Genomic DNA, 26,280 nt, shown 5'->3' with positions numbered 1-26,280 from the left:
AATTTTTTTATTACATAGGAACCTCAAGTTCACAAATATTTAGAACGAATGATGTTCCAATATGGAACACAGCGTACCTTGCATTTCACGGGGTAGAACGACCGACTTTACAAGAGATCAGACAGTTCTGTTTGAGTTTTGTGCATTATTACATCTATTGCGCACGTGCTCCAGGTATATCCCGTGTGGATGCTGAAACAGGTATATGCGATACGCCCGCTTGGGGTGCTGGTGCAGAGGCAAACGAATTAGGCGCATCGTGTAATAGGGGCATTAAACTTAAGTCTACGATCAGCTTTACCCACGACTGAACCTATGCGACCATTAGTTATAAGAGGGGCTAATTCAGCCACAAATTCAGCACAGAAACTGAAACGGATTCCATCAGGTCCTTCAGCTTTGTTCAGTTTTAACGATTTCAGCTGTTGCTCAACACCTCTGACACTTATTTCATTGATCTTTTCAGTGGTATGAGGAATAAATTGAGGCAATTCTGCTGGACTTTCCTTTGAAAAGGAACACTTGAAAGCAGAGTTAGGCTTTTCAAACTTTGCTTTGCTATTGCCAGTTTCAGTTCCTGTCTCATAAGCTAGGGACTGAAACTAACTTTGGTTCCATTAACAGACTTTACATACAACCAGAATTTCTTTGGATTCTGTAGAAGATTACCCGACAATATCCTGCTACGGTCTTCATTCGAGGCATCACACACTACTCTCTCGACAGCAAAATGCTTTTCACTCGGCATCTCTCTATCTGTAGTCCTATGCTTTGTTTCACACATATTGTGCAGTAATGTCTGTTTCTTTAGAAGTTTCTTTACAGTGACTGTATAACATGGAGGATCTTCCCAGAATGAGATTTTCACTCTGCAGCGGAGTGTGCACCGATATGAAACTTCCTGGAAGATTAAAACTGTGTGCCGGACTGAGACTCGAACTCGGGACCTTTGCCTTTCACGGGCAAGTGCTCTACCAACTGAGCTACCCAAGCACGACTCACGCCCCGTCCTCACAGCTTTAATTCCGCCAGTACCTCGTCTCCTACCTTCCAAACTTTACAGAAGCTCTCCTGCGAACCTTGCAGAACTAGCACTCCTGAAAGAAAGGATATTGCGGAGACATGGCTTAGCCACAGCCTGGGAGGATGTTTCCAGAATGAGATTTTCACTCTGCAGCAGAGTGTGCGCTGATATGAAACTTCCTGGCAGATTAAAACTGTAGAGCACTTGCCCGCGAAGGGCAAAGGTCCCGAGTTCGAGTCTCGGTCCGGCACACAGTTTTAATGTGCCAGGAAGTTTCGTGGAAGATCTTTCCTATATAATAGGAGACATAGCTCTCCAGTGCATGGTCAACTATCATTTTAAACTTGAGCTGTATTTCCTCTACATGCTCCTGCCCTGTGCTGAACGTTAAGAGCATTAATTGTAGCCTTTAAATCTTGACACACCCGAGAGAACCCTCAGGCTTCCTGCCGACAACTAGGAGTAGCCCGAACAGCCGGTTTCACCATCTCGATAAGCACAGCAACCCGGAGATGATCTAGCTCCTGCTTCACAGCGGCACTCGAGGTAAGCGGAATTGATCTGGCACGGCAAAAATGGGGTGCAGTGTCCAGCCGAAGGGTGACGTGCACCTGAAACTCTGAGGCACTCGGCAACTGCAGCTCACGTGTAGATGCAAAACAGTGCAAGGACTGTCCAGTTCACAGAAAGGCACTGCTGTCAATAGGACCTTTACTTCACGAGATAGAGAACCCACTCTACATAAAGGTGTCGAGGCCAAAAATGTAGACGGGTGGTCAACGGCAATGTGAAGATCGGCGTAATGCTTTAGTAGAGCACAGTGATCGAGGACTGCCAACAAAGAGGAAGATAACAGTCTCTATAGGCCACCAAAAACTGCGAGGGCGGAGAGAATTCGGGCGAATCCAGTCGGGCGTACAGCACCTGATATACCATAGAACTGTCAGTGGCCCTGTATCCACCTGAAAAACAGGATGTCCCGGTGAGAATTGAGAAGTGTGAGAAACAACTTCCACGTGAAGGGGTCACCTGCCAGTGCTAACAACTGCAGCGCACGAACGGTGTCCCGGTTCAACCCTAGTGTGGAGGTAGAAGGGGTTGTGCGGTTTTGACACACTAAATGTAGGTGTCCCTTTTTGTCACTGTGCACACAGGAGACCCTGAGATCTGGATCGTCTGCTCGGGAGTGAACAGAAAAACACTGTTCTGGCGTAATCACAAGTGCCGGAATGAAGATGAACAATACAAGAGAAGAGAAAAGAAGAGAAGAGAAGAGAAGGCGGTGAAACGACGTCTGTCAATAGCGCGCCGATCAGGACATCACCGTGATAGGAGGAGCATCTAGCTACCAATCCTGCAAGCCTCTGCCGGACATTGGTGGACAGTATTGGTTCAAATGGCTCAACCTAAGGGCATCACACAACACCCAGGCATCACGAGGCAGAGAAATCCCTGACCCCGCCGGGAATCAAACCCGGGAACCTGGGCGCGGGAAGCGAGAACGCTACCGCACGACCACGAGCTGCGGCCAGTGGACAGTATTCACAGAGCATTAGCACGACATAGAAGAGAGTGCCACGAGAACAGTTATCAGTGATCCATATCCGTTGCTTGTTTGGACACTGTCTACAGGGGAGAACATTTTCGTTTGCATGTCGCCAATCGCTTGTAACACCCTCGTTATTTCAAAGTGAAGTATTGTCAATCTGCTTTATTGAAATAAAACTACCGACGTCATTTGTTCGAACTGTCGTACAGCATTCCGAGAATGCAGCATTCTTTAGGCATCCTATACGAGACGAATGGGGAAGACCCCACATACACTGCAGGCACGGAGGATGCATCTCCCACGACTCGACGAGGGACGACCGGAGGCCCAGACACCAAAGACACGTCAGACAACGGCGAAAAGGGGACGAAGACTCGGTTTAACGTCCCGTCACCATCAGTGTCGTAGGAGGCAGAGCACGAGCTCAGATCGTGTCAGGGACGGGAAGGAAATCGACTGGGCCCTTTGAGGAACTGTTCCGGCATTGCCTGGAGCAATTTACGGAACTCACTGGAAACCTAAAATTGGGTGGCAGGACAGGGGTTCGAACTGTCATCCTCCCGAACGTGAGTCCAGTGTGCTAATCAACGTGCCACCTCACTCTGCGGACACTGACGAATCACAACGGTGTCGCAACTTGGGGATCGCTATTGTCTGATGTGGGGGGTCGGAACGTGTGCCTCGCCACGAGTTCTCCATTAGCAGCCTGCGCAATTCTGATCCGGTAGGTGACACGCGAGATTTTTTCCGATTAGTTATCCAGTTTCGATGCCGCTGTGGGGACCTCCGAATCGAGTGCCGGTTGCATCGCGACGTCACACGTCCGGAGAGCACGGACGGAGACTCACAGTCTCGATTGGTGCGAGTGAAATTGGATTTGCGTCTGAGAAATCTCAAGTCAGCGACCCAGGAGGGGTATGATTGCCCGGGTTTTTTAGTGCTGGTGAGGCTCGAGCCCAGAGGCCTTCGTGTGATACCTCTGGGAATAATAATTAATGTAGTGTAATGTGGATTATTTGTGAGAATGACCCACTGAGGACGTTCACGCTGGTGAAATGTGGTCGTGTCTTATGGATATTTCATAAAATGGAAAAAAATCCACTATGCACATCCCAACCTGTGATCTCTGTAGATGTTGCGTATGCTGTATTGTAATAAAGCAGAGGCAAGGTGTGACACAGACGTTTATACTTCTGTCAATGTCCCTCTAACCTTTTGTGAACACCTCAGAGAAAAAAGACATACTAGAATGTAAATGCTTAAAACAAATGAAGAGTGTAAGTCTCAGATCTTAATTCGAGTTCGATGTCGTCGTATGTACTGATCGGTGTGTGTAAGATTATGAGTTACTGATATTTGGATCTGTCTTCACAATGATTGTAAATAGTTGAAACCGTACAGAAGGTTATCATTTAAGACGTGTTCGTCATTAAGTATCTGGAAGCAGAGAAACACTGGAGACAAAGACAAGAAGAATAATTTCACACACGGGCACAGTACGGACTCAGTGGACCACGAGAACAAAAACTAAAAGGTGAGCATTTGGAAAGGAGAACAATCGAAGGTAATTTAGATTGCATAACACTGACAGTTCCACAACACGGTGCCCCCGTTCGAGGTGTTACAGCTGAATCGCCGCAAACACGAGGGATGAAATGTGACACCGGCCAATAGAATGCGTATCTCTCAAAAGGAGAATGAGACACAGTCGGACAGATGTGCTAATTATTGGAGCAGTGAAAAGTGGCTGGTGATGTCCACGAGAGAAACAATGATCACTGTAATGAATCAACTGTGATTAGAAAAGCCATCATATGTTGCTTCATTTGGTGCAAAGAAGTGTCCCAGTTCTCCATTGTGACAATGAAAGTGGAAACAACGTTGAAAGGTGGGGGTACCAAGGTCTGCAGTAAAGTGGACCGATGCATTCAGAGTTTGTCTGCTCGAGGCTGAAGCGATTTTTGTAACAAGTCTCTCTGTAGCTGCTGCCGTTAGATTAGCTGCTGCTGTTGCTCCAGCAGGTAAACAAATTTAGCATCCATCGAAAAATTTCCTTTCTCCTCATTTGCCAGTGCTGTTTCCACAAGTAACCGGATATTGGCACACGCACCATCAGAATCCGTGGGAGAAACAGGTGAAGCCCCCAGGCAGTAGGGCTGTGTACGAAAGAGAACACGATACCGAACGGTAGTCTAGCAAAACGAGGTCGACTGATGGTGAACGAGACACAGAGATGGATGACCCTGAAGTAACCTTTCAACAGCAAGGTGCACGGCAAAACTCTTCACCACAGCAATGTCGACAGGCCGATAACAAGAGACAATCGAGTGCCAAGCGAGGTCATTATCGAATAGTCCGTAGCGCTTCACTGATAGTAACCGACAATACTGGATGTGATTAAAGAACTTGCCGATCATTCGCTGGGTAGCTGTTTTTGTACCAGCCGCATGAAATGCTACTGGCCAATGTATCGATGTGGTGACACGGGTGGCTTACACGCTACGCGAGTGCGGCCCTGCAGCGACACTTTGCTCTCTAACAGCCATCTAGGTTCATTTCCTCTGGTAGGTATTCAATCTCCGCGTAGTCCGATACCAGATATTGGATTATCCTCCTTTGTCAGTTACCTGTGCAGTCTTTGGCCCATATTAAACCACGTAATCTGAAGCTAATTGTATATATTTAAGCCTCAGGTGTATCTTGTTTGACATGAGGTTGAAATTTAAAACAAATAAATAAAAATGGTATCGAAAAGATTTTTGTGTTTAATGAGTTCCCATAGCAAAATCAAACAACACGATAGCACATTAAATAATAACAAACCACTGTCGCTAAGTGCCTGATGCCCAAGAAATTGTGTGCCAGGGGACCTATTCTATGTCTTTCATAGTGATATCATTTTCGATTCTTTATCCGAATTTCCTATTCAGTACGTTTCTGAGACCTGTTACCAAATGGTCCTCCCTCCTATTTTTCGACAACTGTACTGAAAGGTTTTGGATTTCGGTATGGCCCTGTCGTTCAGTTACCTATGGTTTATTTACACCTATAATTTGTTACTGTAAGTACTTATGCCCAAATCGCCGAACTGGCGTCAAATCGAAAGACTTTCACCAGGTGAGCGGTCTACCCGACAGGAGGCCCTCATCACACACCATTACATTGTTGTTGTTGTTGTTGTTGTTGTTGTTGTTGTTGTTGTGGTCTTCAGTCCTGAGACTGGTTTGATGTAGCTCTCCATGCTACTCTATCCTGTGCAAGCTTATTCATCTCCCAGTACCTACTGCAGCCTACATCCTTCTGAACCTGCTTAGTGTATTCACCTCTGGTCTCCCTCTACGATTTTTACCCTCCACGCTGCCCTCCAGTACTAAATTGGTGATCCCTTGATGCCTCAGAACATGTCCTACCAACCCATCCCTTCTACTAGTCAAGTTATGCCACAAATTTCTCTTCTCCCCAATCCTATTCAATACTGCCTCATTAGTTATGTGATCTACCCATCTAATCTTCAGCATTCTTCTGTAGCACCACATTTCGAAAGCTTCTATTCTCTTCTTGTCCAAATTATTTATCATCCATGTTTCACTTGCATACATGGCTACACTCCATACAAATACTTTCAGAAACGACTTCCTGACACTTAAATCTATACTCGATGTTAACAAATTTCTCTTCTTCAGAAACGATTTCCTTGCCATTGCCAGTCTACATTTTATATCCTCTCTACTTCGACCATCATCAGTTATTTTTCTCCCCAAATAGCAAAACTTCTTTACTACTTTGAGTGTCTCATTTCCTAATCTAATTTCCTCAGCATCACCCGACTTAATTCAAGTACATTCCATTGTCCTCGTTTTGCTTTTGTTGATGTTCATCTTATATCCTCCTTTCAAGACACTATCCATTCCGTTCAACTGCTCTTGCAAGTCCTTTGCAGTCTCTGACAGAATTACAATGTCATCGGCAAACCTCAAAGTTTTTATTTCTTCTCCATGGATTGTAATACTTACACCAAATTTTTCTTTTGCTTCCTTCGCTGCTTGCTCAATATACAGATTGAATAACATCGGGGAGAGGCTACAACCCTGTCTCACTCCTTTCCCAACCACTGCTTCCCTTTCATACCCCTCGACTCTTATAACTGCCATCTGGTTTCTGTACAAGTTGTAAATAGCCTTTCGCTCCCTGTATTTTACCCCTGCTACCTTCAGAATTTGAAAGAGAGTATTTCAGTCAACATTGTCAAAAGCTTTCGCTAAGTCTACAAATGCTAGAAACGTAGGTTTGCCTTTCCTTAATCTAGCTTCTAAGATAAGTCGTAGAGTCAATATTGCCTCATGTGTTCCTATATTTCTACGGAATCCAAACTGATCTTCCCCGAGGTCGGCTTCTACTAGTTTTTCCATTCGTCTGTAAAGAATTCGTGTTAGTATTTTGCAGCCATGACTTATTAAACTGATAGTTTACATTATTATTACTTTAAACATATTGAGTGTTTTAGCTTTGGATTTAATGATTGTGTTGCTAAACAATCATCACAGGACATGTCCTGTCATAATATACTATTTTCCTTTGGTTAGGTTCGGTTGCTACTGTGAATGATAAAAAAAAATAATAATAAAATAAAAAATTAATAAATAAATAAAAATGTTTTCGGTCAATATTCTCTCAAAATACCTGTTATTTTGTGCAATTACGTATATTATACGAATGTTAGCTGCAATTACTAGTGACTTCGTGTACTTTTTTCCACAAATGGTTTACTTATCAAAATGCATTTAAAACTTTTTAAGTAACAATGCAAAGGAATTTTGTGAAATCTGATCAGAGGAAATCTCCCAAAATTTCATTTATTTATGGCTTACGCCTGCATCATTTGGCAACGAAGTCAGTCTGCGTCTCTCATGAAAGAAATTACATAAAAAAAAGTGCCAACAGCGTGCAAGTTGTTGTAGCAAAGTTGGTGAGGCGACGAACTGCCATCATCGTATACTGCTGGATGCGATAATTTTTTTTTTTTTCCTCTTCGTGTTTGCAACACATTCTGAGACTTCATTAATCACCAAAGTTAAGCATTTCCCCGAAATATTCATTCTAATTTACATGTAAGAGCGTGCTTTCTCAGTAATGACTATCTCTGATTTCGTGACTTCCACATGTTTAAGAAATGAAAGATGAAATAATTGCGTGAAACAACTGACAGCGACATTTATACTTTTTCTTGTCACAAATAATTCACCATTTTTTTTTTTTTTCAGAATACGTACCGATTTCCGAGAGTGTGGTCAGACAGGAATCTAACAGAACAAAGTAAATTACTGCGAATGAAACTAGCAGCAGTCATCTTTATACTTTAGCTTGTCAAGTATTTATCTGCGATTGAATCCTGAACAACAGTAGACACAAATGAAAGGTCCCTGCCACAATATTTTCAGATTATATCACCATATATGAAACATTTTGATTCATCAGATGCATATCATAAATTACAACGAACTTCTCTACCTGCACTCGCCACAAGCTCTCGAAAAGGCAATTTTTTAAATTTTGGTTTTATGAACCAAATTGTTGATGTATCATATGGGGAAATAGACTGCTTCATCATGTGGATCTCTAGGAGCGAGCTAAAACCACATTCTATGCATCTTCTTATTCTTCGACACTCTCTTAAACAATTTTCTGGGTTCGTGGAGATGAGTTCTGTCCATGGAAGTAACTGAAGGCAGTTTATTGCCATAAAGCGTTTCGCTTCTTTTATTTGTGAAGCATCAGCATGAATAAAGAAAGTGGAACGTGTATGGCAATAAACAAACTGAAACTTCCTGGCAGATTAGAACTGTATGCCGGACCGAGACTCGAATTCGGGACCTTTGCCTTTCGCGGGCAAGTGCTCTACCATCTGAGCTACCCGAGCACGACTCACGCCCCATCCTCACAGCTTTACATCTGCCAGTACCTCGTCTCCTACCTTCCAAACTTTACAGAAGCTCTCCTGCGAACCTTGCAGAACTAGCACTCCTGAAAGAAAGGATATTGCGGAGACATGGTTTAGCCACAGCCTGGGGGACGTTTCCAGAGTGAGATTTTCACTCTGCAGTGGAGAGTGCGCCGATATGAAACTTCCTGGCAGATTAAAACTGTGTGCCGGACCGAGACTCGAACTCGGGACCTTTGCCTATCGCGGGCAAGTGCTCTACCCCCAGGCAAGACGTTACAGTTATCTTTTAGTGCTGAAACTGAAAGTTTTACATCTCACATTTGCTCGCAGAGTTCAGCTTTAATCACCGTGAACCAAGTGAGTGTGATTAAAAGCTCTGCCACAGGTTGTCGACTGCTGTTTTCTCAGATACATTGCACACCACGAGACTGACCTCCTCCGTGCCAACCAGCACGGATTCTGGAAACATCGGTCATCTGAAACCCAACTCTCACTTTTCTCACATGGCATACTGAAAGCTTTGGACTGAGGCAACCAGGTAGATGCAGTGTTTCTTGATTTCCAAAAAGCACTGGCTCTCTACCACACCTAAGCTTATTCTCAAAAGTATTATCACGTGGGGTACCAAGAGAAATAAATGACGGGATTAAGGACTTTTTGGCAGGGAGGATGTAACATGTAATATTGGACGGAGAGTTGTCATCATCATATGTAGAAGTAACTTTGGGTGTGCCACAGGGAAGTGTGTTGGGGACCTTGCTGTTCCTATTGTGTATTAATGACCTTGCAGACAATATTAATACTAACCTCAGAGTTTTCACAGAAAATGCAGTTATCTGTAATGAAGTACTGTCTGAAAGAAGCTGCATAAATATTCAAACAATGAAAAATCCAAGATGGAATGTAACAATGTTATGAGAAGGAAAGTTGCTACTTACCATATAGTGGAGATGATGCTGAGTCGCAGATAGGAAGGAAAAGAGAGAGAGAGAGAGAGAGAGAGAGAGAGAGAGAGAGAGAGAGAGAGAGAGAAGAAGAAGAAGAAGAAGTAGGAGAAGAAAGATTTTCACACTTAAAGCTTTAGGCCAATCGCCTCTGTCAATAATAGACATACGCTCATGCTGGAGCGCGTGCGCGCACACGCACACGTGCCAACGCAACTCACACACGACTGCAGTCTCACAGAGAGAGAGAGAGAGAGAGAGAGAGAAGTAAATATAAATATTTTTTGTATTTATTTAATTTAATTTTATCTCTTTCTCCCTATTTCTTCACACACTGGTACTGCTGTTTGCAGTGCGGTTTCAGTTGCCTGAGACTGCAGTCATGTGTGTGGGTTACGTTGGCACGTGTGTGTGTGTGTGTGTGTGTGTGTGTGTGTGTGTGTGTGTGTGTGTGTGTGGACAAAGGCCATTGGCTGAAAGCTTCGAGTATGAAAATCTTTTTGTTGTACGTATCTGCGACTCAGCATCTCTGCTACATGGTGCATAAATATTCAGTCAGCTCTTGATAAGATTTGGAAGTGGTGCAATGATTGGCAAATTGCTTTAAATATTTGGAAACATAATACCGTGCACTTCAAAAAACGAAGAAACACAGTATCCTATGACCATAACATCAATGAATCACTGTTGGAATCAGCCATCTTGTACAAATATCAGGGTCTAACACTTTGTGGGGATGTGAAACGGATGGTCACACAGGCTCAATTGTCGGTAAAGTAGGTGGTAGACTTTGGTTTACTGTTAGAATACTGGGGAATGTACATCAGTCTACAAAGGAGATTCCTTACAAATCATTCACGCAACCAGTTCTAGAATATTGCACGAGTGTGTGGGACCCTTACCAAACAGATCTAACAGGAGATATTGAATGTATACAGAGAGGACCACAGGTTTGTTTGGTCAGTGGGAGAGGGTGACAGACATACTGGAGGAAGACGCTTTAAGACAGACGTAAACTACCCTGAGAAAGTCTACTAACAAAGTTTCAAGAACTGGCTTTAAATGACGATTCCAGGGATATACTAAAACCCCCCTACGTACCTCTCACAGAGGGATCACGACGATATGATTAGAATAATTACAGCATTCTCAGAGGCATTCAAACAATCATTCTTCCCACACTCTGTACGTGAATGGAATGGGAAGAAACCTTAATAATTGGTACAATGGGACGTACCCTCTGCCACTCACTTCACGGGGATATGCAGAGTATAGCTGGAGATTTAGATTGTGGTTAGGTTAGGAACGAATGTAAATTCAGGGCTACAAGACACGTCATCGGGCACGTAAAATCAGCTGCAGTCAGAAAATCTCGCATTCCCACTGTACCCGAAGACAGCCACATCAAACACTGCTCCACATTACATAAAGAGCATTTCAAAACTTGTGAAATGAACCTCCGTGTTTGTGTGTCACCTCCAACCGAACGGCAGCCGACGTGGCGCCACGCGACAGGTGTCGACTGTTCAGTAATTTTGATCAGTGTACAGGTGCCGAATAAGCGATCCACAAAATGTGCGTGCGGACCTGCAGCCCGCCCACTCACCAGCGATGGCAGTAGAAGCAGGCGTAGTGGTGCAAGTGAGACTTGCGCACGGTGCCCTCGGTCGTCCCCACCCGCTTCGAACTCAGCTCCCGCATCACTTGCTTGGCCAGTTCCGTGTTGTACACGGGTCGCGGGCGACGTGCCGACGACGGAGCAGCTGCCGAGGTGGGTGCGGGTTGGAGTGCCGTCTGCTTTTGCGGCCGGTTCAACGGCGGCCGACCGAGGCGGGGCGAACCACTGCAATCACGATTCCACTCGTGGCTCCTTGTTATAGCTCACACTTACACAGAAAATACCAGTACATCTATATTCAGTTCCTATGTACCAACTTACACTCTTTTAAAAAAGCCAATATTTAGTTTTATGTTTTGGGGTGGGGTTGGGTTGGTTGGTTGGTTGGTTGGTTGTGTGGGGTTTAAGGGACCAAACAGCAAGGTCATCAGTCCCTTGTTTCAAATGTGGTCCATTACGCTAGTGTGACATCTCAGGAAAGTCAGAACAATAAAAGGGAAAAGGCTAAAAACGTAAAAGGGCAGTCATGTTGTCAATGGTAAAAACAAAATGAGGGAAGTCAGCAAGAGAACGAAGCCAACACTATGCTGAAGCAGCATAGGCAAGACCACCTGTGACTTAAAAGGTGCAACCGCTAGAATGTAGAAGTACGTATGGGAAAAGGAGACTAACCAATCCTTTTTTTTTAAAAAAAAAAAAAACAGAGAGAGAGAGTAAAAGGGGAAGAAAAGAGGATCTCGGTCAGAGAGGAGAGTCGGGAATCGCCAAACACGGCTTACAGCGGTAGATACCCAAACACTCTCCGCCCTGCCCCAACACCAGAGAGAGATTAAAAACCTTAAAACTGAGAATAAAAACCTCTTTCCCGGAGGAAACCGAGAACCAGAGAGACCATCCGGGAATCGTCAGCCAACATCAAAGGTAAAGTGTGGGAGAGTCTGAACTTGGCACGCAGAGCCAAAAGAAGGGGGCATTCAATCAAAATGTGGTCTACTGACTGGAAGGCGCCACAACCACATAGCGGGGGTGGCTCATCACGCAAAAGAAAACCACGGGTCAGCCTGGTACGGCCAATGCGGAGACGACACAGTGTGGTCGAGTCCTTTCGGGAGAGGCGAAAGGCAGAATGCAAAGGGCCTGGTGTCACCTTAATTGCATGAAGTTTATTAGACAGGGGAGTAGCCTCCCAAGAAGTGGCCCATGACTGTGCAAAGTGGGATTTGATGTGAAGCCATAAATCCGCTGCAGGAGGGGTAACAGAAAACGGGGGGTAAGTAACTGCTCCCCCAGCCAAACGATCAGCGAGCTCATTACCCGTGATACCCACATGGCCAGGGACCCAAAGGAAGTCAAGGGAACAAGCAGGACGGTGAATATCAGCGAGATGGTCACGGATGGCAGAGACCAAGGGATGGTGCGAAAAACACCGGTCAATAGCAAGAAGGCCACTCATCGAGTCCGTACATAACAAAACGCGATTGTGTTGGGATTGTTTAATAAAGGTAAGGGCCTGGGAAATTGCTATCAATTCCGCAGTAAACACCCCACATGTAGGTGGTGGCAGATGACTTTCCGTTCCAACAGAGGACGTGAAGGCATACCCAACATGATCAGCAGATTTAGAGGCATCAGTGTAAAAAACAACAGCATCCCGAAATTCCCATAAAATTTGGCGAAAAAAGGAACGGAACACCACCGGGGGGACGGAATCTTTCGGATCTCGGTGGAGATCCGTCCGAATTCGAAGCCGAGGAACTAACCAATGGGGGGTGGAGGGGAGGGAGCGAGGAAGACAGGACAAAGAAGGAAGCCGAAAATCACGGCAAAGACACGCAAGGCGGAGCCCAACCGGTAAACCTGCCCGAGGGCGGGAATCGGGTGGGCGATGTCCACGGGCTGGGAACAGGACAGAATAGGAAGGATGAGTGGGAGAGGAACGGATAGTGAGTGCATAAGACACCAGAAGCTGGGACCGCCAAACAGAAAGGGAGGGAGGGAGGGGGGGGGGGGGGATCCCAGCTTCAACCAGGAGACTATCAACAGGGCTAGTAGGGAAGGCACCGGTGGCCAAACGGATACCACAATGGTGGACTGGATCCAGCACGTGCAGTGTGGAAGGAGCAGCAGAACCATAAACTTGACAACCATAGTCCAAGCGAGACAGAACTAGAGCACGATAAAGACGGAGAAGGAGGGAACGGTCTGCAACCCTGGTCCGCACCCCAAGAGGAGTGGGAAAGGAAGCGAAGGACATTGAGTTTACGGAAACATCCCACCTTCAGGAGTCTGATATGGGGCAGCCAAGTGAGCTTGTTGTCGAAAAGAAGACCCAGGAAACGAAACTGTGGGACCACAGGCAATCGTCGTGCAGCGGGATAGAGCTCTGGATCAGGGTGGATCGTAGTATGGTGACAGGAGTGGACCACCGGCGATTTTAAAGGAGAGAATTGAAACCCGTGTGAGAGGGTCCATGCAGAGGCACGCCTTACAGCTACCTGGAGCTGCCGTTCTGCAGATGCTATCGAGGAGGAACTAACCCAAATGCAGAAATCATCCACATACATGGCAGGGGCGACCAAGGGACCGACAGAGGCCACAAGTCCATCGATAGCAATGAGGAAAAGAAGGACACTCGAGACAGAACCCTGTGGGATGCCCGTCTCCTGGGTCCGTGGAGAACTAAAAACAGTACCAACTCGAACCCTGAATGACCGACGGAACACGAACTGGCGGATAAAAATCGGGAGTGGGCCCCGAAGACCCCACTGATGAAGGGTTAGTAAGATGTGACGGGGCCAGGCCGTGTCACAGGCCTTGCGAAAGTCAAAAAACACTGCAACCAAATGGCGGCGCCGGGAGAAAGCCTGCCGAACTGCGGATTCTGAGCGAAGTAAATGATCGATCGGAGACCGTCCCTCTCGAAAGCCACACTGGTAAGGGGACAATAGTTCCCGAGATCCGAGGACCCAATTGAGCCGACAGGCTACCATCCTTTCGAGTTACTTACAAACAACATCGGTCAGACTAATTGGCCGATAGCTGTCAACAGATAGGGGGTTCTTACCAGGTTTAAGGACAGGAACCACGATGCTGTCCATCCACTGAGAAGGGAAGTCACCCTGGAGCCAGATACGGTTAAACACCCGAAGAAGATGTTGCCGTTGTGGAGCACTGAGATGTTGAAGCTGTCGGTTATGAATGGAATCTGGGCCAGGGGCCGTATCACGAGAAGAAGATAGAGCAGAAAGAAATTCCCATTCAGTAAAAGGTTCGTTGTAAGATTCTGACTCACAAGGGGTAAAACATAAGGTGGAAGCTTCGGCCCGCTGTTTCTGGTGAAAGAAAGCAGCTGGATAGGAGGCCGACGCTGATGCCACTGCAAAATGGGTCGCAAGATGTTCTGCGAGAACTAATGGGTCCGTACAAATGCCATCTGGGAGGTGAAGGCCTGGAAGGGTGGACGGCCGATGGCAACCTTGGAGAGAGCGAAGTGTAGCCCATACCCGTGACAGAGGGACAGTAGAACCGAGGGAAGAAACGAATCATTCCCAACATATCCGCTTGCTCTGTTCGATTAAATAATGGGCTTTAGTGCGGAGGCGTTTAAAGGTAGTAAGGCTGGCTACAGATGGGTGCCTCTTAAAGTGTTGCAAAGCTTGACGGCAATCACGGATGGCAATGGCAATGGCCGTACTCCACCACGACGAAATGGTCCAGATGAGTGCGGGACAGCAGGGCTAGCAGCGCGAACAATTGCGTCAGACACGTCACGTAGGACGTCACGAATACAGCCCGACAAAGAGGGAGAAAACACGACCTATGCAGTGTATAGAGGCCAAACAGCGCGTCGGAAAGACCGACGAGGTAACCTGTCCATCGGGGAGCAGGAAGGGAGAGAGAGAATCGACGGGAAATGGTCACTATCACAAAGGTCATTGTGTGGCGAACAGTGTAACGAAGGGAGGAGAGAGGGAGAAGAAAGAGAAAGATCAATGGCAGAAAAGGTACCACGACCGGCACTGAAATGAGTAGGGGAGACATCATTAACGAGGCACAAGTCGTGGTCTGCAATAAACTGGTCTATAAGAAGACCTCGTCTAGATGGAAAGGCACTGCCCCCACAAGGGGTGACGAGCATTAAAGTCCCCAAGGAGGAGGAAGGGCGGAGGAAGTTGCTGAAGAAGGGCTGTTAAGGCAGCAGGTGTAAGAGTCCTGTCAGGAGGGAGATAAAGATTGCAAACCGTGACCTCAGAGTCCAGGTGGACCCAAACAGCAACCGCTTCCAATGTAGTTTGAAGAGGAATCCACGTGCTAGCAATGTCTCTACGGATGAACGTACAAACGCCACCAGAAGTCCGCAGGGGTCCGACCCGATTTCGACAGAAAACACAGAACCCACGGAGGGTCGGTGAGTGAGCATCAGTAAAATGAGATTCCTGGAGAACCACACAAGCTGCAGAGTAAGACGAAACAAGGGATTTCAATTCCGGAAGGTGACGATAGTATCCATTACAAATCCATTGGAGAACCACAGAATGATGATTTAAATGGGGGCTGAACACGCCAAAGCCAGTCGTACCGCCGGGTCCCCACCCGTCACCGAAAAGGAGGGGGCAACATCCACGAACGACAGGTCAAAATCCGGTTGTGAAGCCGGGGATGGGACATCTGGTGACACCAGAGGCTCTTTGTCCCGGGACTTACGTTTCTTCTTCTTCTTCTTCTTCTCAGGCTGAGATCGAGGAGGGCTGTGTGGTATAAAGGAGCCAGCTGCAACAAGATCGGGAACAGAAAGAGACCGGGTGACCTGGGGCCGACAAACTTGCACTCGTCGCGCGGCAGCAGGCCTGGTGCCGGGAAGGGGCACTCCGGGAGAGGCGCCCTGGACCGGCAGACGCCGAAGGAGTGGAACACTTCTCCGGCTGGGGAGGGGGAGCAGCGCCCAAGGAGAAGGTGTGGGAGCCGCACAGGAGGGGGGGAGGAGAGGGATCCGGGATGGGGGTAAGGAAGGGAGAGGAAGGGGTGAAGATGTAACCAAAGCGTAACTAGATGACATGGACACAGGGTGAAGACGTGTATACTTCTTACAAGCCTGTGTGTAGGCTAAACGATTGAGGGACTTATACTCCAGTATCTTCTTTTCCTTCTTATATACTGGGCAATCTGGTGAACGTGGAGAATGACTGCCGTGACAATTTACACACACAGGAGGGGGAACACAGGGACTCCCCTCATGGAGTGGACGTCCACAGTCACCACAGAGAGGGGCCTGTGAACAGCGGGAAGACGTGTGCCCAAAACGCAAGCACTTAAAACACCTCATAGGAGGTGGGATGTACGGCTTCACATCACATCGATAGACCATAATCTTTACTTTCTCAGGGAGGGTATCCCCTCCAAAGTCCAGGATAAAGGCACCAGTATCAATGCAATAGTCGTCAGGACCCTTCTGAACACGCCGAACAAAGTGAACACCCCGCCGTCCGAGATCGTCCCGAAGTTCCTCATCAGTTTGAAGGATGAGGTCTCTGTGAAAAATCACACCTTGTACCATATTTAGAGACTGGTGAGGGGTAATGGACACGGGTATTGTGCCAAGATGGGTACAGGCACGAAGGGCCGCAGATTGGGCAGCCGAAGCAGTTTTTATCAGCAACGAACCCGACCGCATCTTGCTCAGGGAGTCCACTTCGCCGAACTTGTCTTCAATGTGTTCCACAAAGAATAAAGGTTTGACACTGGTGAAAGTATCTCCATCAGTCCTGGTGCAAACTAGATAACGGGGGAAACGTTTTGCCCCTAGATGACGGGCCTGACCCTCCTCCCAGGGGGTAGCCACGGAAGGGAAGGCCGAAGGGGCAAGAGAAGCAGCACTTGAGGAATCAGTACCACGCAGAGAGACGGCCGCAGAAGAGCGGCCAGAGTTTTGGACCCGTATGCGTTTCATCTGCATAGCGTCCGCCCTGATACCACCCACTCCGATCAGGGGCTCTCCTCACGAGCACCACCCAGCCGCAGCAAGGGCCGTCTGGCATGGCGGCCATTGCCGGGAGTTCCGGTGCTCCGGGATGACGAGCAACCACTCCGAGGCGTGCGTGAGGAAGTCACAGCTCAGGTATCAGAAGTGTGATCCCTGTGTGTTCAGGGGGCTCAACCAAAAGGGTACATAGCGACCCCACCACACGGGCTGGCTACCGTGCTGGCTACGCACCCTAGCATCGGACGACGACGTGAAAGAAGAGGTGGAATGTACTAGGAGGGCGCACGTCGGAGACGCTAGGTAAGGTGCTCTTCCCCAAATGGCTCACACTATGGACGAGAAATTTTGTAATGGAAGTCAAACCCTAGAGGGGGACCAGGGAAAGCCAAAAGGAGGAGGTGATAACGCAACAAAGCCAAATTGTAAAACCAACAGAACCAGGAGGATAGCAGGGGCCAACATAAGCAAGGACACCGAGAGAGGGAGAAGAGAGGGCGAGTGGGAAGAAGCAAGGGGAGGAAAGGAGGGGAAGGGGAAGGAAATGCAGCCCTGGAGAGAAAGAAGGCTGCAATAGCTCGGGGCCCCGTGCTCGCCACGCACATATCCACAAAAGAGTTGGGGGGGGGGGGGGGGGGGGGATGGTGTAGGAAGCCTCAATGCGACCACCTCACCTGAACAGAGTTTTTGTCTTAAGAACCATTTCTTCGCAAATCTAGCACATTCTCTTACTAAATTAATGAAATAATACTTTCGTATTCATCAGACAGTGCCACAGTTACTTCAACAGGATGTGCACATCGACAAGTAAAACATTATTACCAGCTTTTTCCCTGGATTCCGCAGTTAAAAACAAACTTTTTCCTGGGTTAAAATACACTGTACCCCAGGTAAAGCACATTCCTCCATGTTAAGTGATAATGTACTTTCCCTCAGAGAAATTATCAGTCCTTTGAATGGTAAAGGTATTATACACTGGCACAGAAGTTCCCAACTCTTTAGGAAATGAAACTCAGCAAAAACCAATGCATTTTGGAAGTATCTTTGATGTGGGGCAGTGTTTAGAATGCATATTTTCGAATTACAAAAGTATAAGCACAAATACCACCAAATTCAGCACGGTGGCTTCCGAAACACTGAAATTGAGATTACGGTGCACTTTTGTCAGCCGTTCGTAAATAATGTAGGTGATCTCTCAAGTCAATGACAGCACACATTGCACAGGGCATGTGATGTAGTCAGCCAAGTAGCACGAACACACAAACAGGAAACGTTAACGGTTTAAATTAATATACGTACAATAAAGCTACAAAAAAGCTATGCTTTCACATGTAACACTAGTTATCAAAAATTTTTTGCTGGTGTTTTCTGAGGGTCTGTTGAGGCAGTATTCCTGACAAGCACAATTATAAATTTCACTGTTGCCCACTGCACATTTCATGGATTCCATCGATCACTTCAGCTTTTCCATAGAAAAGTTAATTACATGTGAAACTGCTCACAAACTCACCTTACATTATTATTATTATTATTATTATTATTATTATTATTATTATTATTATTTTTAAGGATAAGTATACTTTTCATCCCCTTAACTGCATTATTTGTAATCTATGAAACAACTAAAAAAATACGAAAAACTGACCTTGACACTGTCTTTTTAAGCACTGTTACCCTTAAAGATATATATATAATACAAATGTGCCAGTAAAATTTTAAATAATGGCGTAACTGGTTGGTCTTCTAGGCCCAAAATTTTCCTAACTGGCTGGCCCTCGAAGCGTTAAGTTTTAAATGAGAGTCAAATGCTCTGCAATTTAAAAAATTCATTGCACATTCTCACATGTAACATAATTCATCTTGTGTAATGGGAAATTTACTTTGAAAGTAACACTTCTCAAACCACCATTCGCAATATTTTCCTGCGAGTTCTTGGAAATGTGAACAGTTGTGATGTCACACTCACCAAAAGCAGTTCGTTGTTACAACGTATTACACCGTCTTCATCCTAAAGCCGTTGAAACATTTCAATGTCAGCAGACGCTTGTGTGTGCACTGTATTTTGTCATTGTAAATGGCAAAGTCTCTTTTCAACTAATGTTTTATTGTAGTGTTATTCTAGTGTTTTTGTTTCATTGCTGCAATATTATTCTGCAGTAGTGGGCTAAAGTAAAATTCTTTGTTAGACTATCAGTTCTCACCAATCAAAAGTATAAAAAATTAGCTGGATACTGAAACAATGAAAAAATATTGGAATTTAAAAAAAAATCCGAATTTTCTCCAGATGAAAAAATTCTCACACTTTTCCCAGGTTTACCGTGATGTATACAACCTGTTCAAAGCAGTATCACAGTAGTACTGCATGTCACACGCATTGCAATATGAAGGGATTTTCCGAAAAGAGGAGAAGTGTGGCGACAAAATGCTACACAGTGTAGCTTCGGTCTATGTCAGGTTGGCAAAAATAATTTGGTTGCAAATTGGCACAGCTATTGAGTGCTTGCGTGAAGAAACTGTCAGCTGCAGCTACTGATTGGCTCGAGTGGCGATTTTGGTCGTATACTATGTACTCGAGCTGAAGAAGCTATCATTTAAATGTTCTCCTCTCATATCTTGGAATATAATATTATTAAAAGTACGAGGTTGTGCACTTCTCTGATAGAAGGGAAAGCAGACTGCAAACCAAAAGCAGAATTCTTAAAACTGAAATGGTTGACACACTGTCACATAACTCACTTTGTCTTCGATAAATTTATTACTGCGTTAGAATCACTAATGTTCACGTTACCGAGTTTGGTGTATTATTGCCACGGACAGATATGCAATGAAAAATGTTTTGTGCAATGCTAAATAAAATAACTGTGTGATCGCTGATGCCGACAACGATTAGCATAATTTTCTAAAACAGAAGTATGTTTCACTGCCCAGTAAGATTGCACTGCTTAGAGAAATGTGCTACTACTTAGGCAAGAACAGCCGACTTGTGTACGGAGCTACTTCTTCAGCTACAGATGAAACTTAATACTGCTACAACAGCTACTAATGGCAATAGAATACGAAACTGAAGTGATTATGTTGTAATAAATAGCTATTGTCAATTAAAAATTTAATCTGCTCGAAATACTTATCCAATGTATAAAAAACAATACATATGAGGTGTGATAAAGTAAAGGGAATTTTTTAATTTCACCAGCTTTATACATCTGATTTTCAATTTATTTATTTTTTATCTTGGTCATAAACATGTTCCTTATGCATTTTTGCAGTTTCAGCTGTTTTGAATGTCTATTGTGGGCAGTCTAAAATGTTACACACGTTTTTGACTGCTCTGAGAATTTTTACATTTGAGAAAGATAATTTGCATTAAATTTTGCTTTAAAAATGGAGTAAAGTGCAGGACCACATTCGAAATGTTGACTGTGGCTTTTGGTGAATCTACCACGAGTAAGACACCAATTTACAATCGGTATAAAAGTTTCAAAGAAGGTCAAGAAGATGTCGAACACTAAGACCGCCCTCGAAGCCCTATCACATCAATTACTGATGACAGTGTGGGAAAAGTGAAGAGGAGGAGTGGAGATGTTTCTACGGGTGCACGACAGCAAAATGTGTACGTAACCGCACAGAAATGCAGAACAAAGTATTGGGTCAATATTAAAATGTTAACTACACAGCCTGAAAGTGGAATAAGGAGCTAAAACAACAGGGCAGATGGATGTGTCTGGCTGACCGCAAGAAGAAAAACGGAGGAGCCAGCGACTCTGCAACACACTAAAACCTCTGGCCTAAAAGTTTAGGCCACAGTCCAGACACATAACAAAACTTTAAAACCTTCGTCACACTCATTTCAGCAGCTAAAATTTTTGCTTCTGCCCTTGCATCACGGTATAACATGCACTCTGTTAAAATATGGTGGACAGAGATGTGCACACCAAAAGCATCACAAAACGGCAGATCCTCTTGCCGGAGTAAAAAACTGTGAGAGAGGGCAGTGCCCAATTCTAAGACGGGTGAAAGTTACTTCATTCTGCCTAAGCAACTGGAAGGATGAATGCCACAGCCGGGTTGTCGACTCCGCCAACCGCAGCTCATTGGCCGTCACCGCCAGCCATTCCTCAACCCACGATTGCACGCTCTTTCAGTGTAGTGCAGAAACTACAGCCTTCAAGGGAATAGGACACTGTAGAGAGCCTGTATACGGAGAGAGTGGCCATAAGTGAAGTTGGTCTTGATTGGTTGATTAGCTTTGGCAGAAAAATGGCGCCAAACGTCTCTCGCACTTCCTATGTTCGCCGTGCTTTTGAGTTTAATTGAAGTTCAGAGGACTTTTGGAAACGATTAAAAGGTATTTGAATTACTGAGAGACTTGTTATGCGTTGTGCATGCATGTTCGATTTAGTTGTATAACGTTTTTAGTACGTAATTAGTGTTTGCGATCTTAAATACGAGTTGAAATAATGAAGTGTTTTGTGATGAAGTCGGTAGGTCTACATGTTTGAAGTAAACACATTAATAATTGTACAGTATTGTTTTTGACATCTGTAATTCGTTCTGCAGACGTTCGTAAACGATGCCAGGTTGTGCTGCATTTGGTTGTTCCAATAGAGGCGAAGGTTGATTTCGCATGTTAGCATTTCCACGCAATGAAGAAAGACGAAAGCAGTGGGCAGTCGCAGTCAACAGGGCTGACACAAATCAAACAGGAGCCTCGTGGAAACCAACCGAGTACTCTTATCTATGCGAAGTAAGTCGTTTTTGCTTTTTCCTACATATAAAACAACTTGCAATATACATAGTTAAATTTGAAAACAGACCTGTAAATTGGCTGTGTGAAAATTATTATAACACATTATTCTTATAAACAAAGGCATTTAACGAATGATTTCGCCATATTGTCTTGTGCTTTTGATTCGGTGAGTGTGTACTCCACTACTGGCCATTCAGAAGTCCCGCCCGCAGTTTGGCAGAAAAATGGCCGCCGTATCATCCGGTTGGCCACACTCTCCCTATACAGGCTCTCTGGGACACTGTGCCACATGCTGTCCTCTACAGGCCTCCTCAGTAGTCCGATCTGCCTGTTCATTTCCTCACATCCCTACACTACCTGGCATCCAGCAGAATGACACCTGCTTATCCTGCCACTGAAGTGTGTACTGTTGGTCATATATTAGCCAGACCAACTCCTCAACTGGGCACTGGTTCTGTAGCAATTTTAAGGCACTACCGGAATCGGAGCAGATGAGAAACCGTTTGCCCCAAATATGAGGTGAAATCCAACATTTTCGGGACTGGTGCTGCTATCTGGAAAGTAGGAGTAGTAGATCTTTGCACCGCTAGGTGGCGAGAGCTGCATATTTGACGAGTCAGTGTGTGGAGTGGCATTCAGCTGGGAGGACGTGTTGCATGCCCACAGTGATTTCCATAATACTCTGTTCGTTGTGTGGCGATTTTATGATGGATCCGTGAACATAACATCGTGTGTTATCAAATTATGTGCGAATCTCAGAAAAAGTGCTACGGAGAACCTTGCAATGATTCAAAAAGTGTTTGGGGGACAGAGCACGAGCTGTATGCGTGTGTTTGAGTGGCACGCTCGGTTCAGGGCCGGCCGTACAGACATCGAAGACAATGCTCAAATTGGAAAGCCTGTTAGCCGCACAACGTCAGACACTGTTGCCAAACTTCAACAATTGGTTCTTGTGGATTGACGTCGAACCATTCGAGACCTTGCGGATGAAGTGGGTATCGGTTACGGGACATGTCAACGAATGTTGACTGACAAATTAGGCACGCATCGTGTCGCCGCAAAATTTGTGCCGAGGATCTCAACTGTCGATCAGAAGGCACAGCATGTTGAAGTGTGCACAGACCTTCGTCAGAACGCATCTGATGATCCGACCTTCTTGTCACGGGTTATCACAGGTGACGAGAGCTGGATTTACAGTTATGACCGAGAGACAGAGCAACAATCGTCCCAGAGGAAGTCCCTGGTCTCTCTGAGTCCCAAAAAAGTGAGACCAGTTGTGGTGTCACAAGGCTTAGGCCTGTCCCACCCCTCATTCAATCGACCAAGACTTCTATGAATAATTGTAAGAACTAGAATAAAATTTTCACTCTGCAGCGGAGTGTGCGCTGATATGAAACTTCCTGGCAGATTAAAACTGTGTGCCGGACCGAGACTCAAACTCGGGACCTTTGCCTTCCGCGGGCAAGTGCTGTACCGACTGAGCTACCCAAGCACGACTCACGCCCCGTCCTCACAGCTTTAATTCCGCCAGTACCTTATCTCCTACCTTCCAAACTTCACAGAAGCCCGTTTGCGAACCTTGCAGAAGGTCCCGAGTTCGAGTCTTGGTCCGGCACACAGATTTAACCTGCCAGGAAGTTTCAATTGTAAGAACAGTTATTATTATTATGTTCTTTAAGTTTGTTTTTGGGTTTTCAGAAATACTGTGGGAAGAAAGTTTATTTATGTTGCAGGTAACGTGGAAGACCTTGCCCGACGATCACCACGAAAGTTCGACGTAGCGGCAAGTGGGCGAGGAATAAAACGAATGCTGCAAACTACCGCGAGCCACGGAAGAGCCCGGGCCGCGAGGGCGTCGAGCTTTCTAGGTTGTTGTTGGACGACTTCAAAGGAAGAGATATTCTGCTTTATCTTTGTAAACAGATCGATTGAGTCTCTAAAGGTTCACGTAAAAGGCATAGGCGGGGGACACATTAGGTGGGACCCGATGCCTGTAATACTTCCACAGTTATTAAAAAGTTGTTAAACGGCAAAACCAATAGTTCATCATTTATATAGATAAAAAGTAGTGAAGATATAGGAAAGGAAGAGTTGCGGCATCATAACGAAAAGTGATACATCGCTCAGCAACGAAGAAGGACGTAAACAGCAGGCGTTATGTGGTGAAAACAAATCAACTGATAAAATAGTAAGTAACTGAAATAGTAATTAAGCATAAAGCCACGTAACATTGCAAGTTGAAGAGTAAAGTGAAGAGCGCGATCATCGTTTTCTTTGATACCGAGGGAATTGTGCACAAAGAATTCATCCCACCCAACCAAACATTGAATTCCACATACTAGTGTGATGTTTTGTGATGGCTCTGTGAAAATGTGCAGTGACGAAGGACCGAATTTTGATGTCAAGGGAACTGGCTGCTGCGTCACGACAATGCGCCCTGTCACACATCCTTGCTCACCGGGATCTTTTTGGCAAAAATCACACGGCGTTGTACCCCACCCACCGTACTCACCAGATTTGGCACCTTACGACTTCGCGCTATTCCCAAAACTGAAACTCGAGTTGACAGGCTGTCGGTTCGACACTCTAGAGAGGATTCGAGAAGGATTGCTGACGGTGATAAACACCCTCAAAGAACAGGATTTCCAGAAAATGTTTGACCAGTGGCAGAAACACTGGGATCGGTGTGTACGTGCGGAGGGGAACTACTTCGAGGCTGATGGTGGTTACTAGTCCAAAGGTCAGGTTTTCAACAGATGGCAGCACCAGTACCAAAAATTGTGGATAGCACCTCGTATGACCCATCCGCTCCAGTGCCTTCAGAATCACATGGAGCTCCACTTAGAAAATGGTATACTCGTCAGGAAGGTGAATCTCTGTGACACGGTCGGGAAACTCCCTTCTTTGGAGCCATCAGTGTACACTACAGTGTAACTGTGACACATATCTAAAATGTAAAAAACAGATTGAAATGTAAAATCTGACATGCAGTCTTTCTTTAAATTGGTCAAGTCTAAAATAAGTTTGGGCCTCCAGAGAAGCCAAGGAAGAAATCTGCTCCAACTGCAATGTAAAATATGAAGATCAGCCACACCCATCTCTGAAGGCAATCCTGTGCACTAATCCCATAGGGCTTTGTTACCTATCGGTATGGAGCTTGTTCTGAATACCTCAGAGGCCAGACAAATCCCTTCACAGTGCACCGAGTCTGGCATCTTTAAGTAAGAGGGTCTCGCAAACCCCTACACTGTGCACCCATAATCGAGCCGAGATCGCACAAATGCCCTGTAAAACCAGAGCAGACGAGTCCTGTCTGCTCCCCGTGTACTGTAGCTACGACATTTTAAAATACTTAAAGGCTTAAGTGACCGTTTTTTCACATCCTTAAGATGTGAAAACCACATAAGCTTAGAGTCAAATATGAGGCCCCGAAACCTCACCATCTTTAAAAGTAAGGACAGTCTCTCTCATCCTCAACTCGGGAAAATTTAAAATAGAACGAGGACGGTTAGAAAGAACACATACAGACTTCTCTGCGGAAAACTTGAAAGCACTCTTCTGCGTCCATTCGTCCAAATGTCAAAGAGTTTGTTGCAACTGATGTGTTGTCATTGTGAGGCTCTAAGAGCATTGCATGGAGAAGTAATCCACAAACAAAGAACACTGGACAGGACTGTTCACTAAGGACGTAATGCTATTAATAGCTATGGCGAAGACCCTTAAAATGCTATCTCGAGGGACACCATTCTCCTGCTCGATGCGATCAGACGGGCCGCAACCGACTCGGTATCTAAAATATCGTGGCGAGAGGAAGGACTGAATGAAAATGGGAAGACAAACACAAAAACCCCATTCGTGAAGTTGCTCGAGGATAAGATGCCTCCGACTAGTATTTTAGGCCTTCTCAATGTCAAAAAATATACCTGGAAGGTGATACTGGCATAGGAAAGCCTGTTGTACAGCTGCCTCCAGTAAGGCCAGGTTATCAAAGATGGAGTGATACTGCCTGAACCCACACTGGAAGTGACTAAGGCGGCACCTGGATTCTAAGATCAAGACAAGGCAGCAGTTTACCATCTGCTCCAAAGTTTTTCCCACACATCTAGTGAGGGCAACACTACAGCAACTTCTCGGCGATGTACGATCTTCCCAGCTTTTAAGAGAGGAATTAAAATTGCCTCACGTCACGAGTTGGGAAAGTGACCCGACGCGTTTAAAAGTGTGAGAAGGATATCTTTGTTTTGCCTCGTGAGGTGCTGCAGCATACTGTAACGGATTCTGTCGTAACCAGGGGACATGTCACGAGCCGCAGACAGTGCAGAATCCAGCTCCCGCACAGAAAATGAGCAGCTGTGATCTTCATCAGTGGTGGACCAGATGTCCAAACTACACCTGTCTACGGATGCTCACTGGCAGTTGCAGTAACTGTGGCAAAATAGGCTGCCGTAGTCTGGGCAGTGTTCTGTGGATTGGTTTGGAG

General features: G+C 45.6%; 1 protein-coding gene across 1 annotated transcript in view; it reads right to left on the bottom strand.

Moving 5' to 3' along the window:
• LOC124720451 overlaps window positions 1-26,280 on the bottom strand; it is a 381,758-nt gene that overhangs the window by 296,125 nt on the left and 59,353 nt on the right. Inside the window, exon 4 of the mRNA XM_047245803.1 lies at window positions 11,065-11,301. Within this exon, the coding sequence (XP_047101759.1) occupies window positions 11,065-11,301 (237 nt within the window). The remainder of the gene's footprint in view (window positions 1-11,064; window positions 11,302-26,280) is intronic.

Source organism: Schistocerca piceifrons, chromosome 11 (genome assembly GCF_021461385.2).
Source record: "Schistocerca piceifrons isolate TAMUIC-IGC-003096 chromosome 11, iqSchPice1.1, whole genome shotgun sequence".
NCBI lineage: Eukaryota > Metazoa > Arthropoda > Insecta > Orthoptera > Acrididae > Schistocerca > Schistocerca piceifrons.
Note: the sequence above shows the minus strand (reverse complement) of the source record. Positions and strands in the feature narration are given on the sequence as shown.